The sequence below is a fragment of the Dromaius novaehollandiae genome, chromosome 12, assembly GCF_036370855.1.
Source record: "Dromaius novaehollandiae isolate bDroNov1 chromosome 12, bDroNov1.hap1, whole genome shotgun sequence".
Classification (NCBI taxonomy): Eukaryota; Metazoa; Chordata; class Aves; order Casuariiformes; family Dromaiidae; genus Dromaius; species Dromaius novaehollandiae.
In genome coordinates, this window is record NC_088109.1 from 4591218 (window position 1) to 4607447 (window position 16230).

At 44.6% G+C, this 16230-nt stretch overlaps 1 protein-coding gene across 5 annotated transcripts in view; it reads right to left on the reverse strand.

Annotated features, from left to right (window-relative positions):
* The window catches only part of POC1A (POC1 centriolar protein A), a 133651-nt gene extending 123117 nt beyond the window's left edge, over positions 1–10534 (reverse strand). Inside the window, exons 1-5 of one of the 5 annotated variants that reach the window (XR_010391195.1) lie at positions 10419–10532; positions 8565–8649; positions 5372–5543; positions 1568–1747; positions 188–295 (exon numbers count right to left, since the gene is read on the reverse strand). Coding sequence is in view for 4 of the 5 variants with exons in the window: in XM_064518709.1 (XP_064374779.1) it covers positions 188–295; positions 1568–1747; positions 5372–5543; positions 8565–8649; positions 9221–9277 (602 nt within the window). In the remaining variant the exon portion in view is untranslated. Of the gene's footprint in view, positions 1–187; positions 296–1567; positions 1748–5371; positions 5544–8564; positions 8650–8750; positions 9195–9220; positions 9648–10418 lie in introns of those variants that run through there. The other 4 variants (XM_026106547.2, XM_026106544.2, XM_064518709.1 and 1 more) reach the window with 4 other exon arrangements.
* Positions 10535–16230: the final 5696 nt, after the last annotated feature.

Genomic DNA, 16230 nt, shown 5'->3' on the forward strand with positions numbered 1-16230 from the left:
TTTGACTCCATCTATACTGCACATCCATGCTATTTTCAGGCCCAAGGGCAAGAGACTAGGAAAAAGGATTGCCAGGACAAGGATCATTTCTCTTCCTGCAGTGGCAAAAAGCAGGTGCACATTCTCCAGGCATCCCCGTTTCAGCAGTCACGATAAGGCTGGTCCTCACGCACTGCCAGGTACTTACCCACCATGCTCACAGAAGGAATGTATACATTCTCTGCTGGTTTTATCCCACAGTTTCACAGTTTTGTCATCGCTGGCTGACACTATTAATCGTCCATCAGGAGAGAACCTAAGACAAGAGTTACAGCATTTAAGAACTGCCCCCCCCCAAAATAAAGCATATAGGGTCAGCTGGATTTGGCCAACTGTCAAGTTATACCAGTAAACACACCTCACTTCCGACAATCACACTGGTATCAGTGAGACTACAAATGCAATTGCCATAGGTTGAGGAAAAAAGGAACCCCGTAAGGCCTCAAACTATCCAAAAGTCCACAAGTGCATTAAATTACCCTCAAGAAAATCTTCAGTCTGACTTAAGATCTCCTAACCTACTTGTTTTAATTTAAGTGCATCTCAAGTTTTTCTATATCTGATTCAAAACAATTCCTGTGTTTGCCACAAGTATTTGGAGCAATAATTACTCCCAAGATAGCAGCTACAGCAGGAGAAGTTACATCATTCTAGTGCCTTAAAAGAATGTATTAAGCTCCCATCTTAAACTTCCATACACAAAAGGACACCAGAGACCAATGCATCTCTCAAGTGGCATAAGTTTACAGGAGTCTCTAATTGGAGAGCAACGTGCACACTGGAAAACATTCTTCCTACTCTACTGTGGGTATTTATAGTACTACCGGTTGCCACCGCCACCTGGAAGAACTCTAGTGGACTTATCGCCCACAGAAAAAGTATGGCTTTACCCTAAATACACATATACATAAAAGTTCCTCAGAAATCCGAGATGGATACCTGAAAACCAAGCTTTTAAGACAGTTAATAGGAAATGCTTCTATTTTGGCAGCACTTCCAGTATTTTACGCACTTTTTTGTTATCATTAGAAAAAGCATCAAAGACTGTCACTAGGCAGTCTTTGTGAATGTCTACAAAGAATAACTTCACATACCAAAATGCTTGTAGATGATTATCTTCATGTTCTCATAAGTGTCCTCCTTCTCACAATAAGGGAAGGCAAGAAGCATAGATAATCATTTTTAAATAGAGGCATGTCAAGCCTAACAGTGACCAAACTGAGATCATATATAATCTCTCATTCTGCTTCTGTAGCAACTTTGATATATAAAATTCTCACTACCACGTAAAACTGAAACAAGGATCAAATAGCTAAGCAGGAAAGTCTGCTTTAGAAAAGATCATTAAAGAAATACAAAATGGCTACACAACTATTATCTGAGGAGTCTCTCTGTAGGTTAGCAATGTATTTCAGTCAACAGGCACACTTGAATTAGCCTAAATAGAAGCATGTTACACAAAAATCATCACGATGCTTGACTTCAAAGGACACATCACCATCACTATTTGTCAGAAATACGTACTTACTTGGCACAGCGAACCCAGTTTATGTGTTGACTAAGTGAGAATAGAAACTTCTGCCTGTGAACAGTCCACACTTTGATTGTTTTATCATCAGAAGCTGTAACCAAGGACTGGCCATCGCTGGAGAAATGAACACTTCTTACAGTTGCCGTATGAGCCTTGAACACAGTAGATTCTCCTTTACTGTATAGAATGAAAAAAATATGTTGAAACTGCATAACAAGACAGCAAAGATGCTTCATATCTGAAAACATTAAGTTTCTGTATGCTAACCAGCACTATTAGCTATTATTTCTATGGGAACTCTATATGTTTACATTAGGAAACAAAATATTGATCCTGCCTGTATAGTTCCACGACTTTGTTCAGAACATACGGTTGAAACAAATTGTTCTACTTCAGTACTGCAGCCCAATCCAACCTGAAACAATCTACATGGCCTATAAAGAGGCAAAAATGCTAATTCGTGCAACTATTTAAAAAAATTTACAGAAGTAATATCAATATAAGAAAGAGGCTAAGATTCTCTACCGTTACCAGGTCCTTTACTGCAATGCAGTTAAGAAGGGAGTAAATGGTTTCACAGTTCATTTAGATAGATTCAAGCAGGCAGCTACCTCACAACTACTACTGTAATGGCCTATACTCCACTGAATGCTTCCTATGCAGCATCATACAAGAAATAATGCAATAAATTTGGAATGCCTGATGTTGTACATAACTGAGTAAAGCTACCATTTATTTATTCCCTTTTCCATTAGCATTTAAACAGTCAAGTTTTACAGTGAGGTTGCTGGAAAACCAGAATGTCTCATTATATACCGAATTCTACAGGACTACAGAAACTCTAAAGGCAGAAAATCAAAACACTCTGTACCTTCCAACAATATTCCCTCTCTATGCAAAAAAAGGTCAGAGCTGCCTAGTTTCATTTAATCCTTATTTGCCAGAAGGCAAAGGACAACATGAAAGGTTGCTTCTTTGGAAAGTTTTTTTTTGTCGAAAAACATAGAACATCCCCAAAACTGATAAAAACTTTTAGCAGAAACAGAAAATGGCAAATATCTGTCAACAAAGCTTGTAAAAATACAAAACTCTGAAAGAGAAATCCACACACAAGGGTGGCATTAACTCTGTCTGTAACATGCTGCCTGTGAAAGGGACTGCAAGATCTCAGATTCTTCAGAAACAAAGTTTTGTCCCACAAACAGGCTATGATACATGTAATCCTCTTGAAACTCAGAGTTTGCTCTTCTGCGAATACCAGGGAGAGCCTTTTTGTCTCTTTACAATTTGCATGTGCACTTGCTCTAGCAGGAAATAAGTGATTCACTACAGTGTTTCAGTTCCTTCACTTAGCTGGCTTCAAAGTCTCAGCAATTCTGGGAACAAAGTAACAAAGAGCATTTAATAAGGTTAATCTTTTTTCAAATGCTTCTTTTGAAAGACTGATATGGACATTGCTCGAAAGTGTGATTTCTCAATAAAGATATGACTTTCTCAAGCAGAATACTTTCAACAGCAAGGCCACTAACTTTTGTGCCTTGCTAGCCTAAGATTAGCACTTTCGCTTTTTAATTACTTCTGCATTTTGCCCTGTCAATAGACAGAATGCACTCCTTTTAATCACACTGCAAAACTTGCAAGTCAAAGGTTGCAAAGTCTGATTCAACTTCAATGCCTGTTTTTTTGCCACATCTAAAGAAGGTAAATTGACAGAGAAGACTAAATAAGCACAGATTAAAGGAGTACCTTGGTGCATGGCAACGTGACTGGCATAACAATAACTCCCTTTCCGTGCTGGCCCCTTTCTGACGTGACAGCTATAGGTACAGCTTAGACCACAGACGTGACAACTATAGGTACAGCTTAGACCACAGAACGCTCACATCCCCAAGCAACTAAGCTAGCATCACCCAGCACAAATCATTTAAGTTCAGTTTTTCCATTACATCCCAGTCCTTTCTTACAATTTATACATTAGTGTGCAAGAAACCCAAGTTCACTTTATAATTTATTTTCAGCATTACATATATTAGCAGCACAGCACTGGAAATAGCAAAAAGATACTGTCAATCTTTCTCTTCATTCTGGATGGATGAGCAGCAAGGTTAAATTTTAATTGAATGTAATTTACCTTATGTCCTTTAATAATATATATGCTAGCATGTTATTCTGATCATTTCTTCCAGGAAAGTTTAACTAAACTGAATTATAATTGAAATTACAAGCTGCACATTTTAGTTCCACTTCACTATAAATTAAGTTTAACTTTACCCAGCTTCTACCATATTTATAGTATAGTCACCCATCATTATGAAAGCACTGTGACAGTTCTGTAATTAAAGGATATATTGGAATTTGCAATAAAAGCAGGGAATAAACTTTTGTCACATGTGAATAATGGCATATCTGCCCCTGGCGTATAGCTCACTCAGAATACAAAATGAGTGCTAGGTATTTACAAGAGTCCAGGCATTCTGACAGTTTCAGGTGAGCACCTTGACAGCTGGGCATGGGGAGAAGTGGGAGGATAAACCTAGTTTAGCTTGGAGCAGAGTATTACTCTAGCAAACATTAGCAGAGATTTTAAAAAGCCACTTTCATAACACATCAGCTCCATAGCACAGGTTACTTTAGACTTAATAAATCAAATTTATCAAAATCAAAAAAGCTTCCAGTGGTTGATCATAACCAGAACTCAACAAAACCAAGTAACTAAAAATATTTTCCCAGCTTCCTGAAGCGACACATTCATTATAAACTTGGAGGGTGTTTTCTCTAACACCACACACATCAGGGCTGCTTCTTCCGTCCTTAAGGGTAGCAATTTACAAGCTCAGAAGCAAAGAAACCTCTTTATGTGGCAGTCCATTCACAGAGAGGATTCCACTGTTCAGTGTAGGAACCAAGAGACCAGAAGAAACACTGGCAGCTGCCTTTCTGCATCTCAGCTACAAAAAGCTTCTTGTTACTTGGAGCAAAATCATGTTTTCAAGCAGAATTTTGCAGCTCTCTCCCGACTGCTTTGTATTTCAATTGAATGTTCCTTACTGAATGTACATATCACATAAAACACAACATCATGGACTAGAACAATACAAGTTACGAGATCTTTCAGCCAATGACTATCAAGGACTTAAGCATTAATGAATTAAGCCAACCAAACTCTCTACTCAAAAATGGAGATTTCATAATTATACAGGAAAAGACAACAAGGTACAAAAATGTAACTAAATAGTTGTTAGTCACATGCAAGCTCACAAAAATGTCAAAATACAATAAAGGTCGTCTTCTATCTTACTAATACGCCATCCTTCACTACCAATAGAGCACAGTTTCTACCTTTCAACCAAGAAATGAAGATTAAAAGTTACGTATGTTTGGTGGACTACAGCAAGCAGGCAATTTAGTAACCTCTACCCTGATCACAGAACAGGTATCTCCATCACTAAACCCCAACTTGTGCTTCAGCACCTTACTTGACACTGGCAGAGAAGCAAAGGAGCAATTTGCCAAGAAAAAAGATGGGGGGCGGGGAGGGAGAGAAGCATCAAACAGCCATTGCCGAGTTATGTTACTGACTTGTTATATTAGTAGAAGTTAATACTGACACTCTCAGCTTGGCAAAGGATTATAGTTTCTTTTTCAACACTTTTTCAAGACCAGGTTACCTCTCCTCTATCAGAACCGTAATGTAAAATGGTTGTCCGTTCCTTTAAACAATTCCCAATTTCAGACACAGAGAACTGCTATCAAGAAACAGGGAGAAATCTCAAACCATAGTTAAACGTAATATATACTTACACACTGGGAACCCATAAACGAACTGTTTTATCTCTAGAGCCTGAAGCTACTAGATGGCCAGAGGGTGAAAACTGAACACACATCACTGCATCTTTGTGGCCCACAAAGCGATAGGCTCTCATCTGAGGTCTCATACTCCAGATCATCAAGCACGAATCCATTGAGCCACTTGCTGAATTGAAAATGGAAAAAAGAAAAAAAAAAAGACACAAAAACAAGCTGACATTAATTCTTTTCCAATTACGGTTAAACTATCTTTCACACTCAGTTCAATATCACAGCTTCCAGCAATCTCAAGCACATTGTCCTCCGAGCACTAAACTTCATTAACATACTGCATATTGTACATTTCGTTAGTAATTCAAACAAAGAGTCATGCTGGACTGCACTGACATTTCTACCACTCAGAGTCAGTTCATGCAATAGCTGCAGAGGCAAAAGCCACAGAAAAGTTGTAAAACTTCTAAGTAAACACACACTAAGGAGCCACACAAGCATTCTACGGATGAAGGTTCTCTCATAGCTTTTCTTTTTTATTGGGAAGCAGTCCATCTACTCACACTCGCTCTTCCATTCTCACGCCTACTTCTATCCTCGCCTAAAAAAAAAAAAAAAAAAAAAAAAGCCCACTAACTGCAACTTGCCTTTACTCTTGGGCTCCTGAGAAAGGGATAGAACAGAGCAAGGGCCTGCACCTAAAGGGAAGAGTAGAGAGAGGAAAGGACCAAAGGCAGAAGAGAAGAGAAGGGGCTAGAGGGAGATCCCAGAGAGCAGAGATTCAACTTATGGGAACAAGGCTGTCCCCCAGGACAGATGCTGCTATTCCAAGTTCTCCCTCAGCAGCAGGAGCAGAGAGTCATACAAGGAGGAGGCAGAAATCAGGTGTGCATGCTACACCCCGCTGCAACCATAACTTACCCTGCCTTGATCAACAAAGGCTCCCTACTTTGCCTGGCATCCCTGCAGGACACGCTGCTGGAGGCAGATGCCGGCTGTCTTGGCCAGCTCCAATGTGACAGTAGCACATTTGAAATGAGAGCTCCCAGACTTCTCCATGCCACTGGACTTCATACAAGCTATACACCTCTCCCTATCCGAAGGGAGAGAAACTGGTCCCTGCCAAGAACACCAGGCAAAAGTTTTCCCAAATGCAACTTCATTTCAGTCTAAAATTCCCCAGCTCAGGTCCCAGGACCAACTTGGCACACTGGAAGAGTTGCTCTTTCCCTAAAGACTGCCATGCTGTGCAAGTGAGCAACGCAGGGATCCTAGTGATTTGCAAAAGAGCAAATGTATACCAGTGGCAACTTAACAAAGAGAAAAATACTAGATGGCAAGTCTCAGAAACGGTGACAGTGAAAGTACCACTTCAAATCAATTTTATGCCTAAACAACAGAAAACTTTGTAGATTTTCCACAGGCAAGTACAGGGTATACACATCTTAGCCTGCCAACAAACCAAAGCTGCATCTGTATCTCCCCGCCCAAGTGCCAAGTGGGGCATATCTCCAGGGAGAGCTTAAAATGCTCTTAGGAAAAAAAAGGATCAGTTTGATGGTAGGTTCTGATACTGCAGTATGGTAATTACAAGGAGATTTCAGTTCATTAGCATTATGGCAAAATACCAAATAGCTTTTGCTGGAAATGTCCTTTTATTTCACAGTCATTTCAACACAAAAATAATAGTTATCTCTTTTCCTGCTATCGATTCAGGATTAATATATGCCCATTTCAAACAGGGTCATTCATTATACATGTCCCCTGGGGGAGGGGGAAGGGGAGAGAAATCTTATCTATTTGTCACTTCAACTGAGTTTTTGTTCTGTTTTGTTTTTGCTTCATACAGGCGATATCTTTTCTTAGGGATATTAAGATTTGAGGGGAGACAATGGAAAGACATTTAAACTTTAGTTACAACTACACTAAGTCAACTGTCTGATGAAGCTACTAAATTGCAATACGACAGCTTCCCCAGTTCTGGTGCTACATAATTTAAGGAAAATAATGCTCTGCCATCTCAATAAAACACTTGAATAGGATGCTGGTCAGATGTGACCTGTTGACAACAACTATTACCCTTACTGGATGGAGCAAACAATCTAATGGAATAACAGAGACCTAGTCCTTTAGGTCTGGTTGGTTTATTTTGAGGGGTGGTAAAGGAAGGAAAGTGGAGGCAAAACAATTTTAAAGCTTCTTAAGAAGAGTCAAGTATACGTGACTGACTTAACGGTAACTAAAGAAAAACAGTTCTTAGGATTCATTTCCTTTCTTACTGGATCTCATGTATAATGAATAACAAGAATAACACTTTCATGGTCTAGTAAGAGGGAGCAAAGGCCCACGCACTACTTCTGAAAAGCCAATGGAAAGCAATGCTAAACGACATTCAAAGCATCCTTGCTTAAACAGATTTGTACTCTGTGGATAGAGTTTTAGGGAACCACAAACACAATCACTGAGGCAGATGCAGAATGAATTATTGCTCTGCAAGTGAAGACAGAAGGAGTGAAAAGAAAAAGATAGCAGACAACAATAAAAACAGCAGCAGGTGTTCCAAGACAGGTGGTCCAAGATGAATTTGATTAATTTTAATTTCCTTCCAACTTCCAGAGTGTTTTGTAGGTTGCTAGATCAGAACAGGATTATTACAAGTATAGCATACAGCTAGCTGTAGCTATTCTTCTTCCATCATTTCTGCCTTATCTTCTCTGCAAGCCAAAGCAATGTTCTTACACATCCACCATGCACGTAGACTGCTCTGAGCAACAACTTCGCTAAAAGCCAAAAAAACTACTGGTTCCTTCTCAACGCACAGCTGAGAGCTGACTACAGCCTGGCTCATTAGACAGCAGCTACAACAGAAGCCTTGGCATAACCAGTAGAAGATGAAAGAGGAAAGACTTGTGCAGGAGAAGAGCGAGGTTTTACTTTAAGCCTACTACTTGAAAGCAAGGCACATAAAATGACATACAATGCTAGATGCCCCTAAAGCTCTAGCAGGATGCACACAATCAACCACCTCTATGTTTAGCCACACAATTTTTTAAAGCACACATAGAAACATATACTTTTTAAACCTGAAAATAAGTTATTTGCTCTTTTATAACTCAGTACCTCCACAGCTCCCTTCATTTAACTGAGAGACATTCTTTCTTTATTTCCTGACCATCAAAACAGAGAGATGATTTACCCAATTGTTTCTTATTGAGACTGAAGTCCACACTAGTGACAGCATCTCTGTGGCCTTTGAAGTGCCTCTCTAGGGATGGATCTTCCTAAAAGACAATAATATTTAGAGACTAGAGATTAAGAGCTATCTTCACACAATAAAAGCATTTTATTTTTGTGACAAACTAACCAAAGCATATATTCATACCATGCAAGCCCAAGTATTCAGGACAGAAAACCAGTAAGTTCTAAGATTGTTTATGCCTTCTTCCTTCTTGATCCTAAATCAATATACTCCCAATGAATTAAAGTTCTTTACTCTGCTTTTCACGCTGGTGCCAGACTGATTCCACAACCCCACAAAAGTATAAAACAAGAAGTCAGGGTCTTATACCATAATGCAAGGACTCAGATAATCAGCATCTTATATGAAATACCTAGTAAAAGAAGCACTTGCAGGTAAGACAGTCTATGGTTTAGCACGGCAGCCTCATAAAGAGACAGAAAGTGGGCTGCCCAGCTCCTCAAATGGATTTTAACGTTTTCAGATGGGTCTATGTCTTCCACTAACACGTTACCACATTGCTACAGATACACACTTCCCACAATACAAATTGTGAATTTTACATATATTGACAAGTTTGAAAAAGGGAAAATTATCCAAGCTGATATAACCACCTGGATCTTAACTGACTTGTGCAAACCATTTGTACATATTTGCAACACACTTCCCATTGCTCCTAGTACAGAAACACCAGAGCTGGCTTTGGAACAGATCAGTCATGTTGATGCACCACCTGAGCAAGCAATCAAGCACAGCTTTGCTCTTACAGCTGCTCAGCTCACCCCAGATGTAGCCAAGAGCCCATTGTTTGCACAAAAGGAAAAAACTTGCAGAGTTAGCGTGCCTGTCAAAACAGACAGGTAGTATCAGAACAACAGCAAAGGGACTGACTGCTACCATTTCCCTACAGCTGACAAATGCAGTGTCTCCCTACACAGCAGGTTCCAGCAAAGGCCAAGCAAGGTGGGGTCAGGGGAAAAAATTGCAGAGAGAACCATTATAACAAAGCAGAAAATTTGGCTAAGCTTCAGAACAAGTTTACCAGCCCCCAAATCCCACTCTCATCCATACAGGCTGTTTCTCTGGCAGCCCAGCAACCCCCTGCCCCCAGCCTTCCCCTTCACATACACAAGAATTAGTCTGTACCCCCCCACACACCATCCCCAGCTGACCACAGCACCCTCTGAGGCCCCAGCCTGCTCCCTCCCAGAACATGACCACAGCAAACCCCCCAGTTTGTTCCAGCTAACCATAGTCATGCCTCCCCAGTGCCCCACCAAGCACACAAAAAGCATCCAGCCCCTGAAACCAAGCTCCACACACCTGGGCCTGACCCTCCCCACTCCCACAGCCCAGCCTCAACCGACCCAAGGCTCCCTCCAACCCCAAACCTGCCCCCCCCAACCACCACACTCACACGCCTACACTAGCACCCCCCCAACCTAGCCCCCACCCACAGCCTGGCCCCAGCTGCACCAGGCCCCTCATCGGACCCAGCCCTGGCAACAGTAAGGCCTCCAAACCCAAGCCTTTGCCCTCCACATGGCCCAGCTGAACCTGAACCAGGCCCAGGCCTTTCTCCCCGGCACGGCCCAAACACTATGCCCCCCCCCCCCCCCCGGGCAACGCTAAGCCGTCCTCTAAATTTAGGCCTTCCCCACTCAGCCCAGCCCTGACAGCACTAGGCCCCCGCCCCCACCCCTACCCCCTCGAAACCGGGGCCTTCCCCTCTCCCTGCAGCCCTGCCGCCCAGCCCCAACCGCGCCAGGCCCGGGCTCCCCCCCGCACGGCCGGGCCCGGCCCGGCCCTCACCAGGCAGGCAGCCGCCATGACACCCTCCCGCGCGCCGCGATTCGGTTTCCGCGCCTCACGCGCCCCCTTAGTAACGGCGTCCGCCCTTAAAGGGGAGCGTCCGCCCTTAAAGGGGCAGGCGCGCTCGGCCCGCGCCCTCCGACAGGAAACAGCGCCCGCTGGCGGCGGGCGGGGGCGCCCTGGCGGCCCGGCCATTTTGAGTGGGGCGGGGGGCGCGCTGGGGGTTCCCCCCTCAGGCCAGGACAGGAAGTGGAGGCACGACGGGTGACGCAGCCTTGCAGACAGTCCCTGGAAATCAATTCTCATGAGCACAGGGGGCTCCTCAGAGCTAGGCCGCAGGTCACAGCTGAAGGCAGCCGCTCCTCGCGCTGAATAATTGCTAGCAGCGTTTGTGGTCTGGTGTGCTTCAGGGTGTCCGGCCGCGGGAGCGAGCCCGGCCGCCCCAGCGAGTGAAGCTGGTCACAGCCCCGTCACTGCAACTGGTTATTCCCCTGATTACCGGTGATCTCGTGCCTGAGGGGAAACGACACTAATAGCGAGGTGATCTCGTGCCTGAGGGGAAGCGACACTAATAGCGAGCTGTGAGGCAAGACGGCTGCTCGCCAGGGGCAACTTCTCCCCGGCACCACGGGAAGCCGCGTGGGGCTGGGAAGGAAATGACGGGGTGTGAAAACCCCGTGTGTCCCGCTCCGTGCAGGCGGTAGCCTGCCTCCTCCATGTGCTGCCTCTCCCCCGAGGAACAAGAGCTGCTTTTTTTGCATCTCTTCCCTTTTCCTTCCATACATTTATCCTACATTTTAGGAAAAAACCTAAAAAGCACAGTGCCAGGCCCCTCGGCCAGCGACCAGGCAGCCACGGCAGTCTCCCCATGGTGTCTGCACCTCAGAGGAGCACGCGTCAGAGCTGCCGTGGCTCTGCAGCAGTGGAAGGAGGCATTCCTGCTATGCCTCTTCCCAGCACGGCTCTTTATCGCATCGGCGTAAGCTGTGCTCTTAAACATTGTGCTCAAGCCCAAGAAGAGCAGAACTGCACGGATTTCTCTTCCCTGTATTTTACAGACTCACTTTTAGATTCTGTCAAACATCAGATTCCTTGCTCTTGATCGTCTGGGTAGGAGATGTTCTTATTCATGTTATCGCGATCATTTCTGCTTTGCTCACAAACGTAGAAGCATTCTTATTTGTTTGGAGGACGTGTGACTTAAAGGCTGGTTTCTTCTGCATGGGGCAGATCAGTCTACAGTGTAAAATAAGATTAAAAATTCAATGAATTTTTTCCAAGCAACTACGGAACTGACAGCTTCATTCACCACACTAGGAAGCCTTTGCCTTTGTTCCAGCATTAACAAACTACTTCCAAATTACACAGGTCTGGCTTTGTTGTTGAAAACTACCTCTTATAGTGTTGGACAACGGATGGCCTCCAATACAACAGTTCCCTGCGACCACACCAAAAAAAGGGGAGAGTTTACAAGACAAAGGGGGCATAACATTTCAGGCCGAATCTGGACCAGAACTGATTTGCTACTACACCTAATTAAGAATTAAAAAGAAAAATAAGTTTCCCTGAATGAGGCCAAGCAATCAAGCTCTCAAATCCCCAGAAAGCAGTCCATCATGTATCTTGCTTAAACACATATCTGTACCTTTTATAAATTTTTTCTTTCCTTTTTTAAAGATTAACATCTCTAACTGAAAAGTTGTCTGATACAGAGAAAAAAACATTTGTTTTCTTAAGGAAAAGAAGAGTCAGATGGAAGGTCTGGCCATTTCAAACCTCTCCCTCCTCTGCCAGGACATTTTGCTTTGGGCGATGTCCAAAAGCACCTCTACAGCCAGCTGCAGCTTTTCTTTCTTTTTTTTTTTCCCCTGAAACAGCAAACATGGAGACAGTTTCAGTGCGTGCTACCCCCAGCGCAGCTGTGACCTGTCCCCAGCGGTGGCACGGGCCATCCACAGCGCCCAGGCCTGCCCTCCCCACCTGGATTCCAGCGTGGGGGAGAGGGACTTGAATCCCCCCAGGCAGGCATGGGGGCCAGAGTGCTGCAAATCTAATACGTAGTTGCTAGGCCCCCCCCCCCCCCCCCCCACTGGTGTTTCCTGACATCCTTGGTGGCCACAGCAAACCAATGCTGGTGCAATCCAGGTTGCCCCGGAGCCAAATCCGGCACAGATAGAGGCCCAGTGCTGGCCCAGGCATTTGCACATGAAGCCGTGAATCCCAAAGACTGTGCTCCTCTGGGAAGCCATCTGTCCTTCTCTCCTGCACTGCCATCCTGTGGTCGTTAGCCTGCTGGTTTAAAGGTGTGTGTGCCTGAGAAGCTCTCCGTTTGCCCCCAACCTTTGAGCTTTTGGCTCTGAAGACATTCTCTCTCCTGCAAATTTGGTCTTTCTGTCCACACAACTATGGATCCCACTGTCCCTGGAAATCTGAGGCAGTTTCTAGTACAACTAAATCGTGAAATTCTCTGGCATTTGAATATTAGCTTTTGTTTCTCTGAATAGAAATAAACCAGAATACAGGGAAGATGCTAAATATGCCTTCAGTGCTAAATAAGTAGTGTGCAACCCATTTGAGAGAAATATGAAGTCAGAAACATGTTGTGGTTGTACTCCCACTTACAAAAGTATCAGATGGGAATAGTTGCTTTAATTGAAGGATTTCACCACCAAAAAAAAAAAAATCCTCTAGATGATGCAGTAGCAGCTTCTATGGTGGTCACAAAGCAGCTTTTAAAGGGCAGGTACTCTCGTGGGAACACATGCTTTGCTTACCGAGTCCTCATGGACTTACCCAGTCCTCAGCCACGGGAAGCCACTGTAGAACAGCAACACCCAGAGCAAACAGCAGCCCCTCAGTGAGGCACTCACATGTGCAAACTCTAGAACAGATTTCAAAAGAAAAAGCACTAGAAAACACCTGCACAAAGGTCTCTGAAAAACAAGAGGCTTTCAGGAGCAGTGGGTATATGTCAGAAGCTATGGTGGAGAGAACAGAGGACTCTCCATGGCCCCGTTTGGCCAAGGCAGTCCTGGCCAGGATCTGTCCCAGCAGCTGTAAATCTTTGGGGCATTATCTGCCCTGGGTTTTGTCAAGACGAGACTTTTCCTCCACAAACCATGGCTCTAGGGTTAATCCATTCGCAGTGTCTCAGCGGGAGGCAAGGACCTCAGCCCATGTGTCAGCCAGCCTTACACCAGGGTCACATCTGGCTGAAGTGACAGGGCCAGGAGCACAATTCTGCTTGCTTTTCTTTAAACGACCACCTGAGGGCAGGCTGAGGCCTTTTCCAGCCTTAAGTTTTCTTTTCTTACCATACACAGATACAGAAATAAAGTGGAAAATCCAGTAAAATGCAACATGGTTTCAATAAAGGTGAATCATGCCAAACCAGCCAGCTTCTTTATTTTTTTTTTAAGACTACCATAACTCTGGACAAAAGGAATGTGCATGCTAGCCTGTAGTACAGGACAGACATGATGCTTCAAAGTCTTAAACAGAAGATGGTGATTAAGAGAGGAATTGCAAGGTAAGAAAGAAACCAGCTAAGGGAGGCAGTGATGGATGGTGCTGTGGGTTTCTAGCAGAGTGTGGGGATGGGGCCACCGCAGCTGCTCCACACATTGCAGAAGATGATCAAGCTGTTGCAATACCCTGTCTCGTATCCCTGCCTTGCTGGGTCCAGCAGCCAGGCCCATGGTGGGGCAGGCACACCGGAGCATCTGCACAGCTGCTCTTCCCCAGAAAGGTGGTGAAAGGAAGGGGGAAGCAAGTCTGACCAGCCCGCTGTGGCAATGCTTCCCAGCCTGGCACTTCAATGCATTTCTCAGACTCCCTGGGAGAAAGTTTTCCCCTTCCCAGGAGGGAAGCATTTTTTCCCCTCTGGTTTTCCCTCTGAGAATACTTTGAAGAGGAAAGACAGCTCCTGATTCCTCCTGTTTCTGCTCCTGGTCCTCTCCCCTCCATCCAGCATTGGCCACTTTCTCATGCAGCCAGGCACTCCTCAGCATTTCACAGTCAGCATCATCGCACAACAGCCGACCCCAGGAGCCTGCCAAAGCCCGCAGGGACCTTGCTTCGGCCCTCCGTCAGCGACAGTGGTCCCCAGCAGAGGGGAACCTAGACCAAACGGCTCTCCAAGAAGTCATGCAGCAGTGACCCCAATGCACATCTCCATCCTCTGTCCGCTTTACCAGCTGCATCCCACAAGCTCTCACCTCCCTCCCACAGCAAAATAAGGGTGAAAAGTTAGAGGTGGGTGAAGCATGATCTAAAAGACAAACAGCAACAACAAAAAAAAACCCGTAATTCAGAGGAGACCTAGGAGAAAAATAGAAAGTTGTCCTGACAGAAGTGGGGAAACTGCAGGAAGAAGAGGGAAAGCAGTGTTAGGGAGCAAGGCATCTGGGAGGCAGCAGCAGCAAATCCAGCAAACAGTCCACCATACTACACACACAGTTCACAGAGACCACTCTTTTCTCTTGTAATTTCCTCTCCCGGGATAGAAGGGGTGGATATTTACCATGGAAGGCACTAAGGCAGAGACCACATCTTAAGACAGTCGGCTTTTTTTTCCCCCTACATGAAGATCTCAAGTTACCCAATTGCATTGTCCTCCCTCAAGCTGAAAGCGTCTGTAGCACCCTGCCCAAAGGGCTGACGTTCCTTCCTACGAAAGCTGCAATGACAACATGCTCCTTGATGTCTATATTTTGATGGAGCTGGAACAGCTCTCTACAGAACAAACCACGGCCACTCTCTTCACTGGAGGGATTTAGCCAGGAATACAACTTTTGCAGAAGTCAAATCCTTCTGCTTTGCTTGGGGCCAAAGAGCTTTTCTTTGATTATCATTTTAACTAATCAACTATACATCATTAAGAGACAAAATAAAGGCAAAACAGATGGAAGCCTTTATTACATTCTGATGTTGCCAAAAGCATCATCATTTCGTATTCTTGTTCCCATTTCGCTATGAAAATGTTTCCAGTGGAAGCATTTCCGGTGGAAGAGACTGTTTGGATGTCCTCTAGTTAGCAGCAGTGCTGCTGGGAGCCTGCAGTAAACAATGTCTGAGAGCCCAGCACCACAGGTGCCTTGCGAGTGTATACGCAGAAGCAATGCCGTTTTCAGATTGTTCCCTACAAACTGCTGTCTCTTAGCAAGTCTGAAACCCTTTTGAGATCCTGGAAATTTTCCTTGGATGTCAGTTTAAGACATGCCAAGGAGCTGGAGCATAAGGGTGCCTAGGCATTCGTCAAAATTAAGCACACTATTCATTGCAGGCTGCAATGGCTGAAAGAAGCACCCAGACACAAAGTCTTTTCCCACATACCAGATCTCTGATTCTTCTGCAGTTCCTCCACCTCTGACACTGATGTAGGACAAGGCTTAGTTTGACAGTTTTCAGTCCACAAGTGACAGACAGAAGCAAGGGCTGACCTGCAACCACTCCTGAAAGAAGCAGCGTTCATGCATATGAGGGACACGAGGAATATAAAAGTAATACAACCAAGTCCCAGAGCCTTTCAATTTCCACTTTCCAGCTCGCATCCCAAACATTATACAGTAATTCCCAGTGCATCCTTCCCCATGGGTTAATTCTATGACCATAACACAGGACAAGCTCTGGCTAAGCAGAGGCCTTGCTGTTTGCCACCTGATTCATAACTCACAAGGCCCATCTCCCCACATCTCCAGCCCTGCTGGGGATCTCGACCAGTGCCTCTCTGCTCGCTGTGTAACCATAGTGACACGAGCTGGCTGCGTAGTCCCCGTGCTCTGCGAGGAAGCGCTCATGATTGGCATGAAGC